The sequence below is a fragment of the Melanotaenia boesemani genome, chromosome 5 (genome assembly GCF_017639745.1).
Source record: "Melanotaenia boesemani isolate fMelBoe1 chromosome 5, fMelBoe1.pri, whole genome shotgun sequence".
In the NCBI taxonomy this organism is placed as follows: domain Eukaryota; kingdom Metazoa; phylum Chordata; class Actinopteri; order Atheriniformes; family Melanotaeniidae; genus Melanotaenia; species Melanotaenia boesemani.
The window spans coordinates 12,837,354-12,854,083 of record NC_055686.1 but is presented as its reverse complement, the minus strand read 5'-3'; the positions used below and the strand labels follow the sequence as shown (position 1 = coordinate 12,854,083).

Below are 16,730 nucleotides of genomic sequence, written 5' to 3'. Positions count from 1 at the left end.
TGTCTTCAGTGGATTTGACATGATTTTCAGACACTGTTCTTCTGCAGTAGTAGGGCTGACAGTTCTTCTTTTGTCCTTCACTTGTTCACTTTCCTTAACTTTTCAAGGACATACTTTCACACCATGCTGTGGCATCCAAGTTTTCCCATTGACGACTCCTTAGGAATCACCATGAGAACAGAGGCAAATGCTACAACTGCTAACTAACTAAAACCAAAGATTGTATTGAACCAGTACAAAGTGTGATTACTTATGTGTGTATGCGTGTGTGTGTTTTGGCAGCATTCACTGCTGTTTTCCGCATAATAAAACTCTGTTAACAGACAGAGGCGAGACGACATCAACTAAAAGAAAGAATGAGCGACTAGTTTACTGTCTGATCCACTGGACCAGAGCTCTCTATGTGATTGTGTGTGTCTCTGCCTTCCTTGTGGTTTTTGTACGGAAAAACAATCTTCGCACAGCACATTAGCCTTTAGTGGATCAACAGAGCCAGCCAGTTTCCATATAACCCAGTGTTAAGCTGGGAAACTAGCTCTGTCAAAGAACCACAGTGGATGGGCTTTCCACTACAGGCCAAACTGAGTCCAACAGTCAGGACCTGCACGTCATCTTCAGCTCGGATCAACATCAAACATGAAAAGCAGACAGACTATGACTTTGGTGATGCTGATGAGCCAGTGGACAGTCTGCAGGGGTTCAGAGTATTGTGATGTCTGGGTTTACCACACATAAAGCAGGTTTGAACATCACAGACTGTAAACTTTGCACAGATGTTAGGCTAGCTTCTGATCCCTGCGCAACCTGGTCATTAAAAGCTAACTTTTAAAAAGGGTAAAAATGCGATTTATATGGGATAGCTTCAATTTCACTTATATTTAAAGTTGTACTCCATAGAAAGTTGATGCAAACTGCAAAACTCTTTGCAAAGATTTCCTCAATATTTCAAATAAATAAACAAATTATTACACTCTCTTGATCAAAAGCTCAAGATGGTAAAAAGATGACTTTAAATGAGGGTAAATTAAAATGTCTATTACAAATCAGTTCTGACTTACAGAACATGTATGCACAATTTACCACGCAAACAAGCAGCTGTTTCTGCCACTGGACAACAAACATGGCTAAAACTCACAGATATGAAAAAAAATTACACAGACAAATAAAGATAAAGAGAATTCCCAAAGACCTTTCTCCTTTTTCTCTCCTATAGGCCTACTGCTCAGGCAACTGCTTATGCAGCTTAGCTGACATGTCACGGACAACACCGCACTGCCTAGCAGAGAACCTACAACCAGATAAAGGAAAGTAGCCTGTTTGATTCAGATAATGACAAAAAAGTGTTTGTGGCCACCTGGTAAATATTCAGAGCTCTTGTTTCAGCTGTTTCCGGGTCTCCAGCAGCTTTTGACACAAATGTTTATCCCTTTAGAAGCTAAATGCTACACAGTGTTTACCCATGAGTTGCTAAGTTTTCTGTTTTTGGCTTAGAGTTCAGTTGTTTTCTACAGTTTAAAACTGCATCATTTCTGGTGTAACGTTAAAAAAATGAGGGTGGTGAGATGCATCTTGGATTATTTGGTGATCACTTTCACCAAATCTGGTGAAAGTGAGCATGTATGGTTGTTAGTTTAATTTGTCTCCATATTAGCAGCATAATGAACTAGCAGCTTGTCCAGAGTGTGCCCCACCTCTTGCTTGATGACAGATGGAATAGGCTCCTGCCCCCACAGCCGTGAACAGGGTGAAGCGGGTAAAAAACAATGGATTGAAGTTGAAAGACCCTACAGTGTTCTGCAAAGCTGGGAGGGACCGCAAAGTCGGATAGCACAGCTTAAACAAAGGTTATCTCCCCCTTTAGAAACAGTGATGAGACAGATAATGCAGAAATTTTGATTAGAAGTTATTTAAATCTTAAAACATCTCATTTAACAACTTACATCCAAATCTTTAGCATCTAAAATCTTAGCATCTTGTGTCTTTCAGATCATGCAATATAGATGATTAAAGGAACTTTCTTTAACTCGCGTGACATTACAAATGTATAAATAGAGTAGTTTTGTGGTCAGAAAGTTGACCTGTGGTGGAGAAATGTTCCTCTGTGGTGGAGCAAGGCTGTGCAAAATGTTGACAGTGGCAGCTAATTCTCTGTTTTCACCTTCCTAGCATACCTCTCACTTCATCCTCTTTAACCATCAGCTGCCGAGATTCCCTCATTTTCCTTATAAAAAAAAAAAAAAAAAAACACATTTTCCTTCCACCCTTGTTATTCTTTCTTTTGGGACAGATGCCTTTTTCCTACATTAAAGAGAAACGGAGGCAGCAAAAACAGAGAGGCAGACATGGAGATGAGACTGGACAAGAAACTCACCTCTGCCTTTGTTCAGCACCTCAGCTTGTTACCTTCAGCCAGTTGTTTCTCACAATGAGGAATAAACCAAATAATCATGCATACCTCTTATTGTAAAACGCTGCCACTTCCCTGAAAACTCCAAGAACAGGATGCTGCTTTGCATGTAGCACCCCAAATCTGTGTTATTGTGCTTCTGCTCATCATCAGTAGAGGGCACTGCCATTTTCAGCTGAGCCTCTAATATTTGTCTTTACAAGTATAACCTGTGTGAAAGATGAAATCCTCACTCAAGAGGATTCTTGAAATGCAAAAAGTGATGCAGCTTAAACATAACTTCTACAAGCATTCCTGGTCTCAAGAAACCTCCAGAAACCTGCAATTTTAGTGTTTTTTATTTCTCAGCCCTCCAGCTGAAGGATGCTGAGATCTTTTGTTTGTTGAGGAAATGCAAACAGCAATTATTGATATTCCAGCAAAGGTTTGCAGTGGAGAAGAAATATCAAGAAGGCACTTAGATCTTAAAGTTTGGTGTTGGGCAGTTTGCTCTCCATTCCTGATGTAATTCTGTAAACATAGCTGCTGAGACATGCTGATCCTCACCAACAAAGTAGTCCCTCTCTGATTCAACGTGACGATAGAGGCATGGAAAGACATACAGAGCACAGTGAAAGAAAAGAGAGAGAGGAGAAAGAGTATTTTTAAAAAGAGGATGGATGAAGGGGCAGGGAGAGACGGGAAGAGGTGGGAGCAGCGAGGGCAGAGAAAAGAATAAAGGAGTCTTTACATGTCTGTAGAACCAGCAGCTCGCAGCACTTTCATATAATTTAAGACATATGGACGTTATTAGGACAACTGTGTCTATGTGTGTGTTAGAGCCTGAGAGTGTGTGTGACCTGTGTGTGTGCGTGTCTTAAAGCCTGTGTCTTTGAGCTGCAGGCTACAGAAGACAGTCACGTTTTTGTGGTGCAGCAAAATGACTGTTGTACTAAACAATCCCCCCCCACACACACACACACACGCACCACACTACCACACAAACATACGCACACAAAGATGCCACCTCCTCCACCCTCTTCCTGAGCGGAGCTTGGATCGTCCCACAGTGACACTGCATAAAAACTGTGTTTGATTGGCAGCCAGGTTGTGTAGAGAGATGCTGGGCGTGTGTCTGAGTGTGTGTGTTTGTCTGACCTGTATTTACCTTTCAGAGCCTTACCTCCACACACTGACTGACTCACTGGTGCTACAGTAGCTCAACCCTTAAACTCAATGTCTATTTATGTCCGTGTGTATATGTGTGTGTGTCGGAATACACAAAGTGCTCACTCAAATTTAGCAATTATACATAATCCAGTGCAGACGGGCCAAACGGGTAAACTTGCAATGTTACACAATCACTTCTGGTTAAACCAGTATTTTCGCTAAATCAATTTTCGCTGTCTCCTAAGTGCGTCTTCTTTTGCAGATTCTAATGCTAATCTAAAAAAAAAAAAAAAAATGAAATAAGTAGACAAACTAGCTCATTGATAACTTTTACATATTGAAAATCGGTGTTGTGCAAGTGCTCTGTGAACCTGGACTTCTGGGGATGTCCAGTGGTGTTGGATCCTTTGGTTTGTTGAGACATGCTTTTTCAAATCCAACGTTGCCATGGACACTCAGGCCACATGATGGGTACTTTGATTTTTCTGTTTTTTGCCTATCATCAAATATCGTTCTACCGATAATAGCAATAATGGATAGGATTTATATGACGCTTAAAGTGCTTACATGGAATCCATTATTCATCCAAGTTTTCTTTTAGGCTAATCTAAATCAGCATAAATCAGCTAGGTGAAAATATAATGACTCAGTTATTCCTCAAGCCAACACACTGACTCCAAGATGAGTAGAAGAAGTCATGACAGCTCGTGTTTTGTCTCAGACTCTTCTGAGGTCAGACACTGTGTGTAATCTCCTGTGGTCGGGGATGGAGAGCAGGTCATGTAAACTGATCTGTGACCAGCAGCCCCAGGGTGCGGCAGAAAGAGGAAATGTAGCACTGCTAACATCTTAGAGCACTCTGTGATCTGTTCTAACCACTCCCTAACACACACACAGTATATACATGCCCATACAGTGCACACACGTAATTCACATGTGCACACTTTGGCGCGCACAGCGCTGGCTCAGTGGACTATTGTTCATTCATTCTGAGGGCGGCGGAGGGAGGGGAGCAGGGTTGGGAGGATGAGGAGACATGGTGGGCAGCTGAGGAGAGAAAATGAAGAAGGGGACAGAATGAGAGTGTGAGTGCCCAACTGATGGTTTGGTGGCTGGGGGATCGACCTCAAAAACCACAGCCCTCACTGGCCTGGGATCAAATCCCACTGGAAACTCCTTTCTCCCCTCTCAACCTCCATTATGACTCTGACAAGAAGCAGGAACATTTTGTCTTCATTCATATGCTCCTGTATTGTGTTTACATATGGAAAGTGCATCCTAAACAAACAATAAGGCAACTGTCTCCATGCAGCTTGGGATTTCAAAACTATTAATTACATAGATTGGTTTTTCGGTCTAGATTATGACCACTTTTAGAAGTATATGCTGTCAACATTTCTTTGTAGTAACTAAAAGCAAGTTGAGTTTAGAGTCTCTGCATGGTCATAAAAAGTACAGCAGAAGGCATGAAGAGAGTCTGCAGGGATAAAACAAGTGCACTTAGTTTGTGTAGTTTAGATATTAAAGAGTAAGCACATAAAACACATAAAATCCCCTCAAAATAAACAGAAAAGGAAAGACAACACATGTGCATAACAAATCTGCATGTGACTTTTGAATGAACCTGAATCAAAACAAACGAGCCTCTCAAAGCAAACTGATGGGACTAACTGGCCACTGATCATTATACACAGTGTCTAATACAGAATTTGCTTGTTCAGATGTTCCACTCTCATTTCATTGAGCAGTAAATGCAAACCATGTGTACTAGTCACCCAACTTTGCTGGAGAATGAGCTTCATTGTCTTTCTTCAACTTCTGATTGAATAAAACCTTGTAATGGAAAAATCTGTCAAGCTTCAATTGGAGAAGCAAAAAGCCCTTGATAGTTTTAGAAAGCTGCCGACCAACCAGCTGGCCCCAACTGCCTGCCGCCAAATGGTTGTCGCCCAACAAGCAGCACCTTTTCTGCTCTGTTCTCATCATGGCTCTAAAGGTTAGATGCATAAAAATGTTATTAATCCAAATAAAACCTAGCCTTTGGTGACTCCATATTAATATAAAAGCCCTGTTCTCCATTCCTAAATCACGTCTAGGTCTGTTTTAAGGGCCGTTTTGGTGGTTAAATCTGGTGGAATGTTATTTGTCCAAACAGCACTGAAGACTGGTGACTGATTCAAATAGAGAAATACTACGAGCAGCCAGGAAAGACTCAAATCTACCCCCTCCTCTCTTGCTCTCTCTGCCTGTCATTCTAGTTTTGCTGACTGCAGGGGAAAACCTCCACAATGTATAAGTCTTTAGAGCACGAGGGATGAGGGATGTGGGGGAGAATTTGGGGATAAATGAGGAAAGAACATCAGAGAAAAATAATGGGAATGAACACATGATGGAAAGTCTTTTCTAGTTGGGGCTCCAGAGAGAGAGAAAATTGTCACACAAGAGGGTTTTATCTAAACCAAATTTCAATCAAATCTCTCTTGGTACGCAGCTTAACCTTACACTAAATTTCACTGAATTTATGAACATTTTTCTCTGAGGTGATAATGAGCTCAAACGTCTCTAAAGACAAAACATGTTTTTCTACTGCCTTCTCACATATTCATTAATGAATTTGGAAGGATTCAGTGGATGGTGTTTCTGGTCTCAATATGAGAGCAGACAAGACCAGGTGTGCATTTGAAATAACGCTATCGGCTTCTCACTCTGTCTCTGCAGGTGTTTGCCAAAGTGTTCAGCCATGAGGCCTTGGAGTCGTATCTCCCCAAAATCCAGCAGGTCATCCAGGAGAGCCTCCGAGTGTGGAGCTCTAACCCTGAGCCCATCAACGTCTACAGGTACAACAGCAGTCCTGGTGGTGGTGGAACAAATGTTCACATCAGTTACTGAAGTATAAATAACAATGATGCAAAATTTAGAAAATAAAAGGACAAACAAAATCTTCACATGAATAATCCCACTTGAGGAAAACAGGACATATTTTAAGTACAATGTAGATTAGTTATTACAGTAAAAAGTAGTGGTTTGGGCTCTTTTAGCAGAATATTTCTGTTGTATCTGCTGGAGATGGAGCTGCTTAGATGTAGTTATAACATAGAGGAACAGCAGATACATCAGAGGGCCAATGAGAGGATTAATGGGGGAAAGAAGAAAGAAAGACCTGATTTAATGGGAAAATATTTTTTAGCTTAAAACTTTCTGAGCAGTGTAACATCTGAAATGTAACACTGAATACATTTAGCCGCTTGCAAGACATGAGAAAAAAAAGTTGGAAATCAAAAGGTTTAATTTATGATGACTTGATTTTCAATTGTGTAAAATCTTTACTTTTAAAGTGAGTTGTAATTAAATCTCTCAAACACAGAGCAAAATAATTCCCTTTTAAATGTACTGAATCAGAAATACAGGCATTAATTGGAGTTTATAGTCAAATGGAAAGAGTTGGAACATGTCTGCAAAGGAAAAGTTGAGTCTTCTACAAGGACTCTCTCATTAGTCGTAGCTAACCAACTGTATCCCCACAGGGAGAGCCAGAGGTTGTCGTTTACCATGGCTGTGAGGGTGCTGCTGGGTTTCAGGGTGTCAGAGGAGGAAATGAGGCATCTGTTCTCAACTTTCCAAGATTTTGTAAACAACCTCTTCAGCCTACCCATAGACCTGCCGTTTAGCGGCTACAGGAAGGTAAGTTTTCATATTTAAACAACTCCATTTTAGCAAAGTTAATGCTTATTTTCATGGAAGCTCATAATATACAATTCAAACAATAATTCACTAGATTTCTTCATCAGCTGCAGCTGGGGCCTTGACTTTACTCATCTGAGCAGGAAACAACAGTTTCTATAAATGTCTGTAACATGCAAAAACAGTGAGGATAAATTTGCTTGATGGTTAATGTGTTTCTGCATGTTTGCAGGGCATCCGTGCAAGAGACACCCTCCAGAAAAGCATAGAGAAAGCCATCAAGGAAAAGCCACTGTGTTCCCAGGGGAAGGATTACAGCGATGCGCTGGATGTCCTGATGGATAGCGCCAAAGAGAATGGCACTGAGCTCACCATGCAGGAGCTGAAGGTAACACACCTTTGCACCAAAAAAAGAAAGTGAGGAGAGGACTTGCAAGCATGTAAACAAACCGTGTGTACAGCCACTGCACTGCAGATGACTCATTATAAGATCCTCTTGTAAAATATGAAGAGATGCTAGACTGATGCCCACCAGCAGACAGTAAAAGTAAAAGAAACACACACACACACACACACACAGTCAGAGACAGACACACCCACTATTTACCTATTTAAGTAACTGAGAAATTCTGTGGAAACTCAACTCTGCTGCTTTCTCGCTTTGTGGTTTCTGGGTAAAGTCCAGAGCCAAAAATAAGTCAACACTGCCCCTGCTAGGGGTCTGAATGAGGCCTGCTGTACACACAAACTGAACTGGGGAGGCCCTGTCACAGATGCCCCGCCTGAAGCCCTCTCCTTCAGTTTTTTTGACATGCGCATACAAACACGCACACACACACACACACACAGACACACACACGTACGGTGATGCAGAGGCATGTTTTGACAAAGATGATAGCAGATGAGAGGTTTACAATGTGAGGCATGTTGCCCAGCCTCGCTGTTATTTATTTCACAAGCTCAATAGCAGGCCTAGCACAAATTGTGCTTTTAAGGTGTGGGGTTCATATTTGTGCCCAGTGTTGTATGCAAAACTTGAGTTTGACTTTACACCTCCTCACAAAAAAAAAAAAAAGGTTTAAATAACAAATTTATTGAAATGACAATGAATTAGTCCATCAAAAGCTAACAAAGAATCCATTTGTTTTGTCTAAAAAGGAAAGAAAATCAACTCTTATACCTTTAGTACCATCCAGAAGTGGAATTTATGTTTCTACTTCTGTTCAATATTACATTCTACAAGGAAAAGAGCATTGGTAAAGTTAAGAGAGAGAGAGAGAGAGAGAGAGAGAGAGAGAGAGAGAGAGAGAGAGAGAGCACGAAAAAGACTAATCCTGACTCTGATCCCATACTGGACCCAGTGATATACTGGTTGCCAACCTAAGGCTAAGATTCCCCTGATATAAGATGATTACAAGATAAATAAAACTAGAAAGGCACACTAATGCAATGCCTGGTTTCTATCATGGCACAGGAATCAACCATCGAGCTGATCTTTGCTGCCTTCGCCACTACCGCCAGCGCAAGCACCTCCCTCATCATGCAGCTCCTCCGCCACCCTACTGTCCTGGAGCGCCTGAGGGAGGAGTTGAGAGCCAGGGGGCTCCTGCACAACGGCTGCCTCTGTCCTGAAGGAGAACTGAGGCTGGACACCATCATCAGCCTAAAGTACCTGGACTGTGTTATCAAGGAGGTGCTGAGACTCTTCACACCCGTTTCTGGGGCCTACCGAACCGCCATGCAGACCTTCGAGCTAGACGTGAGTGTTACAGTCATCTTCATGTGCCATTTATTGGGCATTGTCCCTCTCAGACTCATGCTTCAGCTGATTGTAGTTGGTATACTTAGAATAATAATTATTCTCTTTAAGACTAAAATATGGCTGATTAGGATGCAACATTAACTATCAGCCACAAAGCTTTTCACTTGTTTCTAAAAGCAAAATCATAGGAGCTGTGACTTAGCAGGCTACAGGAAAGAAGTCCAAAACCCAACAGATGGGCACAAAAAGCAGTCTGTTTCTATGCACCTTATAGTCATAAAGCTGCCAAGTCTGCTTGATGTAATGATGGCATTCTTATAAACCTGCTTATTGTTAACTTGTGTTTCTCTTCTTTCCTCCAGGGAGTCCAGATTCCAAAGGGCTGGAGTGTGATGTACAGCATTCGGGACACACATGACACAGCCGCTGTCTTCAAGGATGTGGATGCCTTTGACCCCGAACGCTTCAGTCAGGAGAGGAGTGAAGACAAAGAGGGGCGCTTTCATTACTTGCCCTTTGGCGGCGGTGTCAGGTCTTGTCTTGGGAAGCAGCTCGCTACCCTCTTCCTTCGTATCTTGGCTATCGAGCTGGCCAGCTCCAGCCGTTTTGAGCTGGCCACTCGGCAGTTCCCTCGTGTGATCACAGTTCCCGTGGTTCACCCTGTCGACGGGCTAAAAGTCAAGTTCTACGGCCTGGACTCCAACCAGAACGAGATCATGGCCAAATCAGAAGAGCTGCTGGGGGCGACAGTTTAAGCGGTGGAGAGCTGATAAATGGTGGGGTGGAAAAGGGTGAGTGATGGAAGTCTTTTTGGACAAAAATGAATGAAGAAAAAAGAAATTGCAGAATTATTTTTTATCTCCACATTTGTTCTGCCAAGTCGGAGGTTCCCTTCAGACTGAGTGCCGAAGTCTTCATCTTGTTATGGCTAGTGATCAGGACTTTCCTTAACGAAAGGAAGAAGCTGCCAAAAAGTTCTTAATTATTCTCTATTCTGTGTATTTTTTGATGAAATATACAAACAAAAATACGTACAAAAAGCTAAGTAATATAATTTGAAAGAGAAGGTGGGTAGTGCACAAAGGGACCATTGGTGAAATGAAGTGTTGAAATTAGAAAAGTAAATGCAAATGTGGGAGGGGGTGAGATGGATAAATCAGGGTATAGGATGAAAAATATTATATGCTACCATTTTGTTTATGCTTAATCAAAGTCAGAAAACCAATTGTCTAGCAGGGTAGGAAAGATAGATATATAAATAGGAGACTCCCTGGTAATTTTGAACCAGTATTTTTTTAATAATACCACCAAATGCAAAACAAAATTTTGGGCCATTTGATTAAATTAGTTGTAGTTTCTTTTTCTTTTTTTTTTAAGGTGTTCTCCATTTAGAGGTTAATCAAAATTCAAAGAGTTTTGTAATTTGCAGATGCAGGCTAAATGATTGTAGCATATTAGATGATGCAGATAGGCTATTTTCACAAGCTAACTGAATCAAGATGCAGTTGAAACTTTGAGCTCTACTGGTAGACTGAAGTATCAATGCTGGCAGTGATGGGAAGGGTTGTGCTCAGAAATGAGGGCTGTAGTTTTGATAGTGGAGATGTATTCAGATGATATTTTTCAAAGGGATGTAAATGGGGAATTTGTTGCTTCCAACAACCTCCCCTGCTGTTTTTCTAGCATCCTCCTCACCAAATTTTAGGTTAGCATTAGCCATATTACCTCCCTCCACCCATGTGCCATAAAGTGAAATAAGCTTTTATCTGATAAAAGGATTGTTAAGAAATACTAGATGCAAAAAGATTAAGAACCACGGTGCTTTGATTAAGGGATTTTCAAGCCTGAGTAAGATGAGAAAGAGTGTATTTGCAATATCTCCAGCCTTCTGTCAAAGTTCATGGCATCTTTAATATATGCAAAAGGTTTCCTTATGTGTCAGTGCCCTTAGATGCCAAGCAAACTTATTTCTTAATGCACAAGCAATAATGTCCCCATAAGCCAGCTGGAGGGGAGGTGGAAGAACGTCAGAGGACCTACACCCCTTTCCACTTTGTTCAATTTAATCTATTTCCCGTTCCAATCACTGTTTGGTCACATTTAAGCATTAAATCAAATGTACATGGTTAGGCTTTGGAACCCAACCCCCTTAGTTTAGGAATCAGAACTACTGGATTAGGTTTCAGTAAGTCCAATAATAACACTAAAATACCATTTTCAGTTTGCTTAGCAAAATCTGACAAATTAAAAACTGATTCTAAAAGGTACCTTTTGCATTTATTTGTGATGCCAAGGATTCTGAAAAAATAGAATATGCTGTCATTGGAGAGAGAACGGTTTGAAAGGAAAGAGAAACTAGGCAGTCTGAAGAGGATGTAACATTAAATATTTATGAGGGATCAATGCCATACATGCCATCTTTGTGATTTAGACTTTCTAAAAACTACTTTATTGGATTAAGATTACAAACCATGGGTCTTCCTTTGCCATCCTGAATTCCATCTTGAACTTTCTCAATACCTCTTTCTTTTCTGCAAGCCCACAGGTTGCACATTTGTATTAACATTAATGTTTCCCAGTAATGGCATCCCACACCCTACTAATCCTGACTGTTAAACTCAGGTGCAGAGTAGAAATAGTAGAAAGTAATGATTAAGCCTCAGCTTATTAGTATTTATCTCAGACAGCAAATAAAATCTCTTACTCAGTGCTATAATTTTCAAGCTGGACAAATTTCTTTCCTAATGACTAGATTCCTTTCACCACATATTCACATATTTATGATCTTGTCAATGTTTTTCACAAGGCAGAAAAAAACCAACAGGTAATTTCTTTTGACACTATATAAAATGAAAGCTATTGAGTCCTGGTCAGAAGAAACATGGTTGTAAACTTTCTAAACCTGTGCTTTGATTTATAAACTACACTTTCAACTTGCATTGAGACTATACTTTCTTGGATAATAGCAAGTATATAACAGCAAACTTATTCTCGTGAAGCAGTAAAACTTGTTGGGCTGAAGGAGGAGAAAACAGAGGAAGAAACCTACATACATGCTGCTTAAGTGTTGCCTTGTTATTCTATTTGTGTTGATTTTTGTGCTCTCTTTATTTTCTCGGCTCCCTGGGGAAGGGGCAGCCATTTTTGAGTTCTGCAAAAGGAGGCAGCACTCTTAGTTGCTACTCCTCCAATCAACAAGAATGCAAAATCATTTTCTTGGTTTAAGAAACTACATGAGCTGAAAGAGATTTACTGCTTGAGGTGATTGCACAAATCTGTACTCTGAGTTTCTGTGTTCCAAAACCGAGAGGACATTTCTGCTCTTCGTTCCTATATGGGAAAAGCCTCCATGACAGAATTTTGGAGCTTGGTTTAGGAACTTTGGAACATCCCAGGTTGTTCGGACAGGGTTTGAAGCTCTAAACCGGAGCACAAGAGAAAAGGACCAATGGGGTTTCAGGGGAAGGGTGCAAGTCACACTCTGAGGACTTTTCTTATTGGACGATGCCATCGTCCAATAGCATTCCAGATGGATCTGCCTGTGCCACAAGTACATTATTTTTTACCGACTACACCACTGATTTGTTCATGATAGAAAAATATAAAAATAGAATTTTTTTGCTGCTTTTCTTGTGTACATTTTCTATTTGAGAGTTCTAGAATGCAATAGTTTGTATCAAATGAGATTTGCCATTTCTTTCCCTTTTTTATATATAATTTAGCTGATTAAAATATTTTGCATTTTGTGAAAGAAAAAAAGATCATTAATAGGTTATAGTGTATATTAATTTGTACAATATTACTTAGCAAGCCATGGGGAAAATTAGCTATTTACATCTACTAATAACCTAAAATTAATGTTATTGTATGATTAATATTGTTGTTATAAGATATTTGAAATGCTATTTTTTATTCTATTACAGATTTAGAGTTTTTAGCCTACATGAGAAGGTCTTTGGTAAATATTGGATGTATTTAGAATGTTATGTATTTCAATTTATATTGTAAACAGTGTTTAAAATGTTAATATTGTTGATTTGATTACTGTAATAAATATTTGTTTTGTTATTCAGACTTATTATCACTGCATTTTATTTGCTATTAATTATGGAAAACAAAAAGCACTTGCCAGATATTTTTATTTTTAAGTGCCATGTGACTACACTTCCCTTTCCTCTCACCTGTTGGTTTCTGAACCTGTCTTATGTCATTCTGTACATATTTGTATTTCTTTTTACAGGAAGAAAAATCATTTAGTTTAAATATGAATGTCATGTGCTAGTTTTTTCCTCTCCCTTTTTGTTACCAAGATTGCTACGTGTACTCCTGTAATAAACTATAAAGTAAAAAAGTTATCCAACTTCTGAATGCTTTGTACTACATCCAAAATGTCAAAAGAGGAACTGCTGAAAAAGAAATTATATAAGTTGACTGTTAATAATGGAAAAACTTTTTAAGTGTGTCCCATTCTGGCACCATTTTCTTCTGGGCTTTCTGAGGCAATAGCTTTCAGTATTCAGTCTATGACATACAAGTAAACAGGGGGCTTGTTAGGTGGGTTGTGAGGTGGTATGCATCAGGAGCATTATAGTTTTACTGGATTTTTCTGGGTACAGATAAATTAACATATATCCTATAATTCCATGAAAGAAATTGAAAGATATTGAGGGAAAATATAATTTTATATAGCCATACAGCATACAGCACATAAATGTCCAGATCCCAAAACAACCTCGAACAAAAATGACTTCATCTTAGATATAAACTGAGTAGGCATTAAAGAAGAACTCAGATTATTTTATTCAGGGGCACATGAGAACACAGAAGAGTCAACTCCTCAGGTCAAAACTCAGCAGCCCACATATGCCTCAATAAGGAAAGTAATTTACACCTGTGGACTTAGGAGTGCTTACACACAGGACAATTATATGAAACAAAAGCACATCGGCCCCGAACAAACAAAAAACAAAAAAACCAGCAGTAAACAGACAAGGTGGCTTCAGCTATCTAACACTTATGCTGGATTTATACTGCAGAGGTGTGTGCTGACGCTGGTGAAATGTGCTCTCACACTTAAGTATATGGTTACAGCATTATGTTGTAGTTTCTCTTTGGGGTTACCGCACAAATTCAGTGAGAAGCTTCAGAAATTCTGAAACACATAATCACAAAGGACTACTTCCACGTAACCGCTCTGCAAGCATGGGTGCACATCAAGTCTGAAAGAGGTGCATGTCCAGCCTCCAGGGACCTACACGAAGCATATGGTGGTGACGCTGTAACCGACCTTACACAGACGCTGCGCGAGTATAAATCCAGCTTTACAATGCACGCTGGACTCTCTTTGTGGTGAAATTTTTTTTCCACTTAAAAATGCCTCTGCTAATGTGTTTGCATATGACTATCTTTGCTTGACATGAATCATGGAGGTCCTGGTAGCATGAAGATGAAGGGGGTTTTATTGTAAAGTACTCCTCGTGATTACTATCTGGCGCTTCACTTCTTTCTGGATCTTCATGGTGTTTGAGGTTAATTTGGGGGCTATCCCTCATTTCTCCTAACTGATGATTGACAGAGGTGTTGATAATCAAAATCAGCTGATGGGTTCCTGAGACATTTACCTGCGTCTCTAATAAAACATCAGTAAAACTGACATATATGCACAGCTACTCATCACGCATTACCAAACTACTTCGTCGTCACCAATGCTGAGATCTTATGCTGTTAAAGTTGGAACTTGTTAGGTGTTCAGGCACACCTTCACAAAAACCAAAATAATTTTCAGAAATGCTGAAACATGCATTAACACTTTGTATCAAACCACATAAAGTGAACATTCAACATACTAGTCAAACATGGCCGATAGCTTGTAAGAGCCAACAAGCCTGAAGTTGTGAAATCATGAGCAAGTGAATTCAGAAGTTAAGCATATTTTGTAATTTTGTAATTTTGTGTTAAAGTGTAGAGACTTTATTTTGTTTTAAAATTTTTATTTTATATTTATTGCATGCTTAAACCTTATAACTTATATTGTTTTTATGTCTGCACCAAGTACCGCAGCATTTTCCTAATGATGTGAACCTGTTCACTCATATGGCAATAAAAAACCTTTCTGATTCTGATTCTGATTCTGAAAAAGAACCAAATGCCACACTCTTCTCAGCTGGCAACAGGATATTTAACCCCAATGGATGCAACGACTAGCTTCTCATTTCTTCAACACCCATGTGAAAAGACACACACTGTGGTCGTGGAAAAGATGTTAAGTCTGTTTAAGAAGGGTCAAATAATTGGCATGCATCAACCAGAGAAAACATCTAAGGAGATGCAGAAACTACTTAAATTGGTATAAGAAATGTCCAACACATTCTTAAAAACTGGAAGGACAGTGGGGAACCCTCGTCTTCCAGGAAGAAATATGGTAAAAAAAACATCTTTTTTTTTTTTTTTTTTACCCTGTCCTGTCCAGCATCCTAACATACAGAACGGTGGTCTGTGTGCCATATTTTGCTTGACAGATTTGCTCTACCAAGGGAGACATGTTATATACATGGCTGCCCTTGAAATTTTTATTATTTTTAATGTAACCCTATTTTCTTTAGTTTTTATATGTCAGTGCCAAACCTGACAGAGAGACAGAGGAAGAGGGAAAAAAAGGGAGAAAAGGACAGGATAAAAAATGTGGAAAAACACACCACAGAAAACAATATAAACTACCACAGTACTACATGATACACAAAGAAAATAGGATAATGATGATACTAAAAAGTACAGTAGTCATCAAACGTACCTGCAGAGAAACAAACCAACACACAAACATCAGCAACATCTAGTCAGAAGCAGATGGAGAGATGAGTAAGTTTGTGAGCATGCACGTGTGAACGTGCGTGTGTGGCCATGCAACAAGAAAGAAATGTGTGCTTGCAAGGGGGCTGTGATCACGCCGCACCCCGAAGCATCAGCGGGGGACGGGAAGAGCCGAAGGCCCGAAAGGCCCAGCAGGTCCACAGAGCACCCAGGCCAGGCCAGACAGAGCAGCGGCTCACTTAGACCAGAGCAGAGGGGCCTTGGGCCCCCATCCCCTTTACTCCCCCAAAAACCCCTCTTTACCCCAATCCTTACCCACTCCCTGCCCCACAGTGTCCTATGTGTGGTGTGTATGATGTGGGGTGGCGGGGGAGCAGAGGGGCTCGAGGAGGGGCACAACCGGGAGAGAGATCTCTCTCCCAGGCAGCCAACTCCTCAGCTGGCCGCTGTAGGCGCCCCCGCTTCCCCAGGACCACCCGAGGGCAGAAGGGCAAAGGCCCGGCCCGGCCAAGAGTCCAATGCATCAGCACCCTGGATGCATCTTGAATTATGGTGATCGGTGATCGCTTAAGCGTTTGGTGAATCAGATCATAAAGACAAACACAAGTAGAACTCAGGGATATGTTTAATAGTGAAAGTAAGAACATTTCCACATGAACAATGTGAAGGAAACTCAAAGAATTGGGACTGAACAGCTGCGTAGCCTTAAGAAAAGATCAACAATCAGAAAAGCTAACAGGAGAAAAAAGGCTTCAGTTTGCTAGGGAGTATTAAGATTGGACTCTGGAGCAATGGAATAAGGTCATGTAGTATAATGAGTCCAAACTGACCCTGGTCTCGACTGATAGGTACATCAGGGTAAGAAGAGAGGCAGATGAAGGAATGCAGCTATCATGCCTAGTGTCTAAAGTACAAGCCTGTGGA

The 16,730-nt window shown here is 40.4% G+C and overlaps 1 protein-coding gene across 1 annotated transcript in view; it reads left to right on the top strand.

Moving 5' to 3' along the window:
- LOC121640364 (cytochrome P450 26B1) overlaps positions 1-13,354 on the top strand; it is a 36,088-nt gene extending 22,734 nt beyond the window's left edge. The window contains exons 3-7 of the mRNA XM_041986078.1: positions 6,275-6,393; positions 7,081-7,237; positions 7,470-7,625; positions 8,712-8,996; positions 9,362-13,354. Of these exons, the coding sequence (XP_041842012.1) occupies positions 6,275-6,393; positions 7,081-7,237; positions 7,470-7,625; positions 8,712-8,996; positions 9,362-9,754 (1,110 nt within the window). The 3' untranslated portion in view covers positions 9,755-13,354. The remainder of the gene's footprint in view (positions 1-6,274; positions 6,394-7,080; positions 7,238-7,469; positions 7,626-8,711; positions 8,997-9,361) is intronic.
- Positions 13,355-16,730: the final 3,376 nt, after the last annotated feature.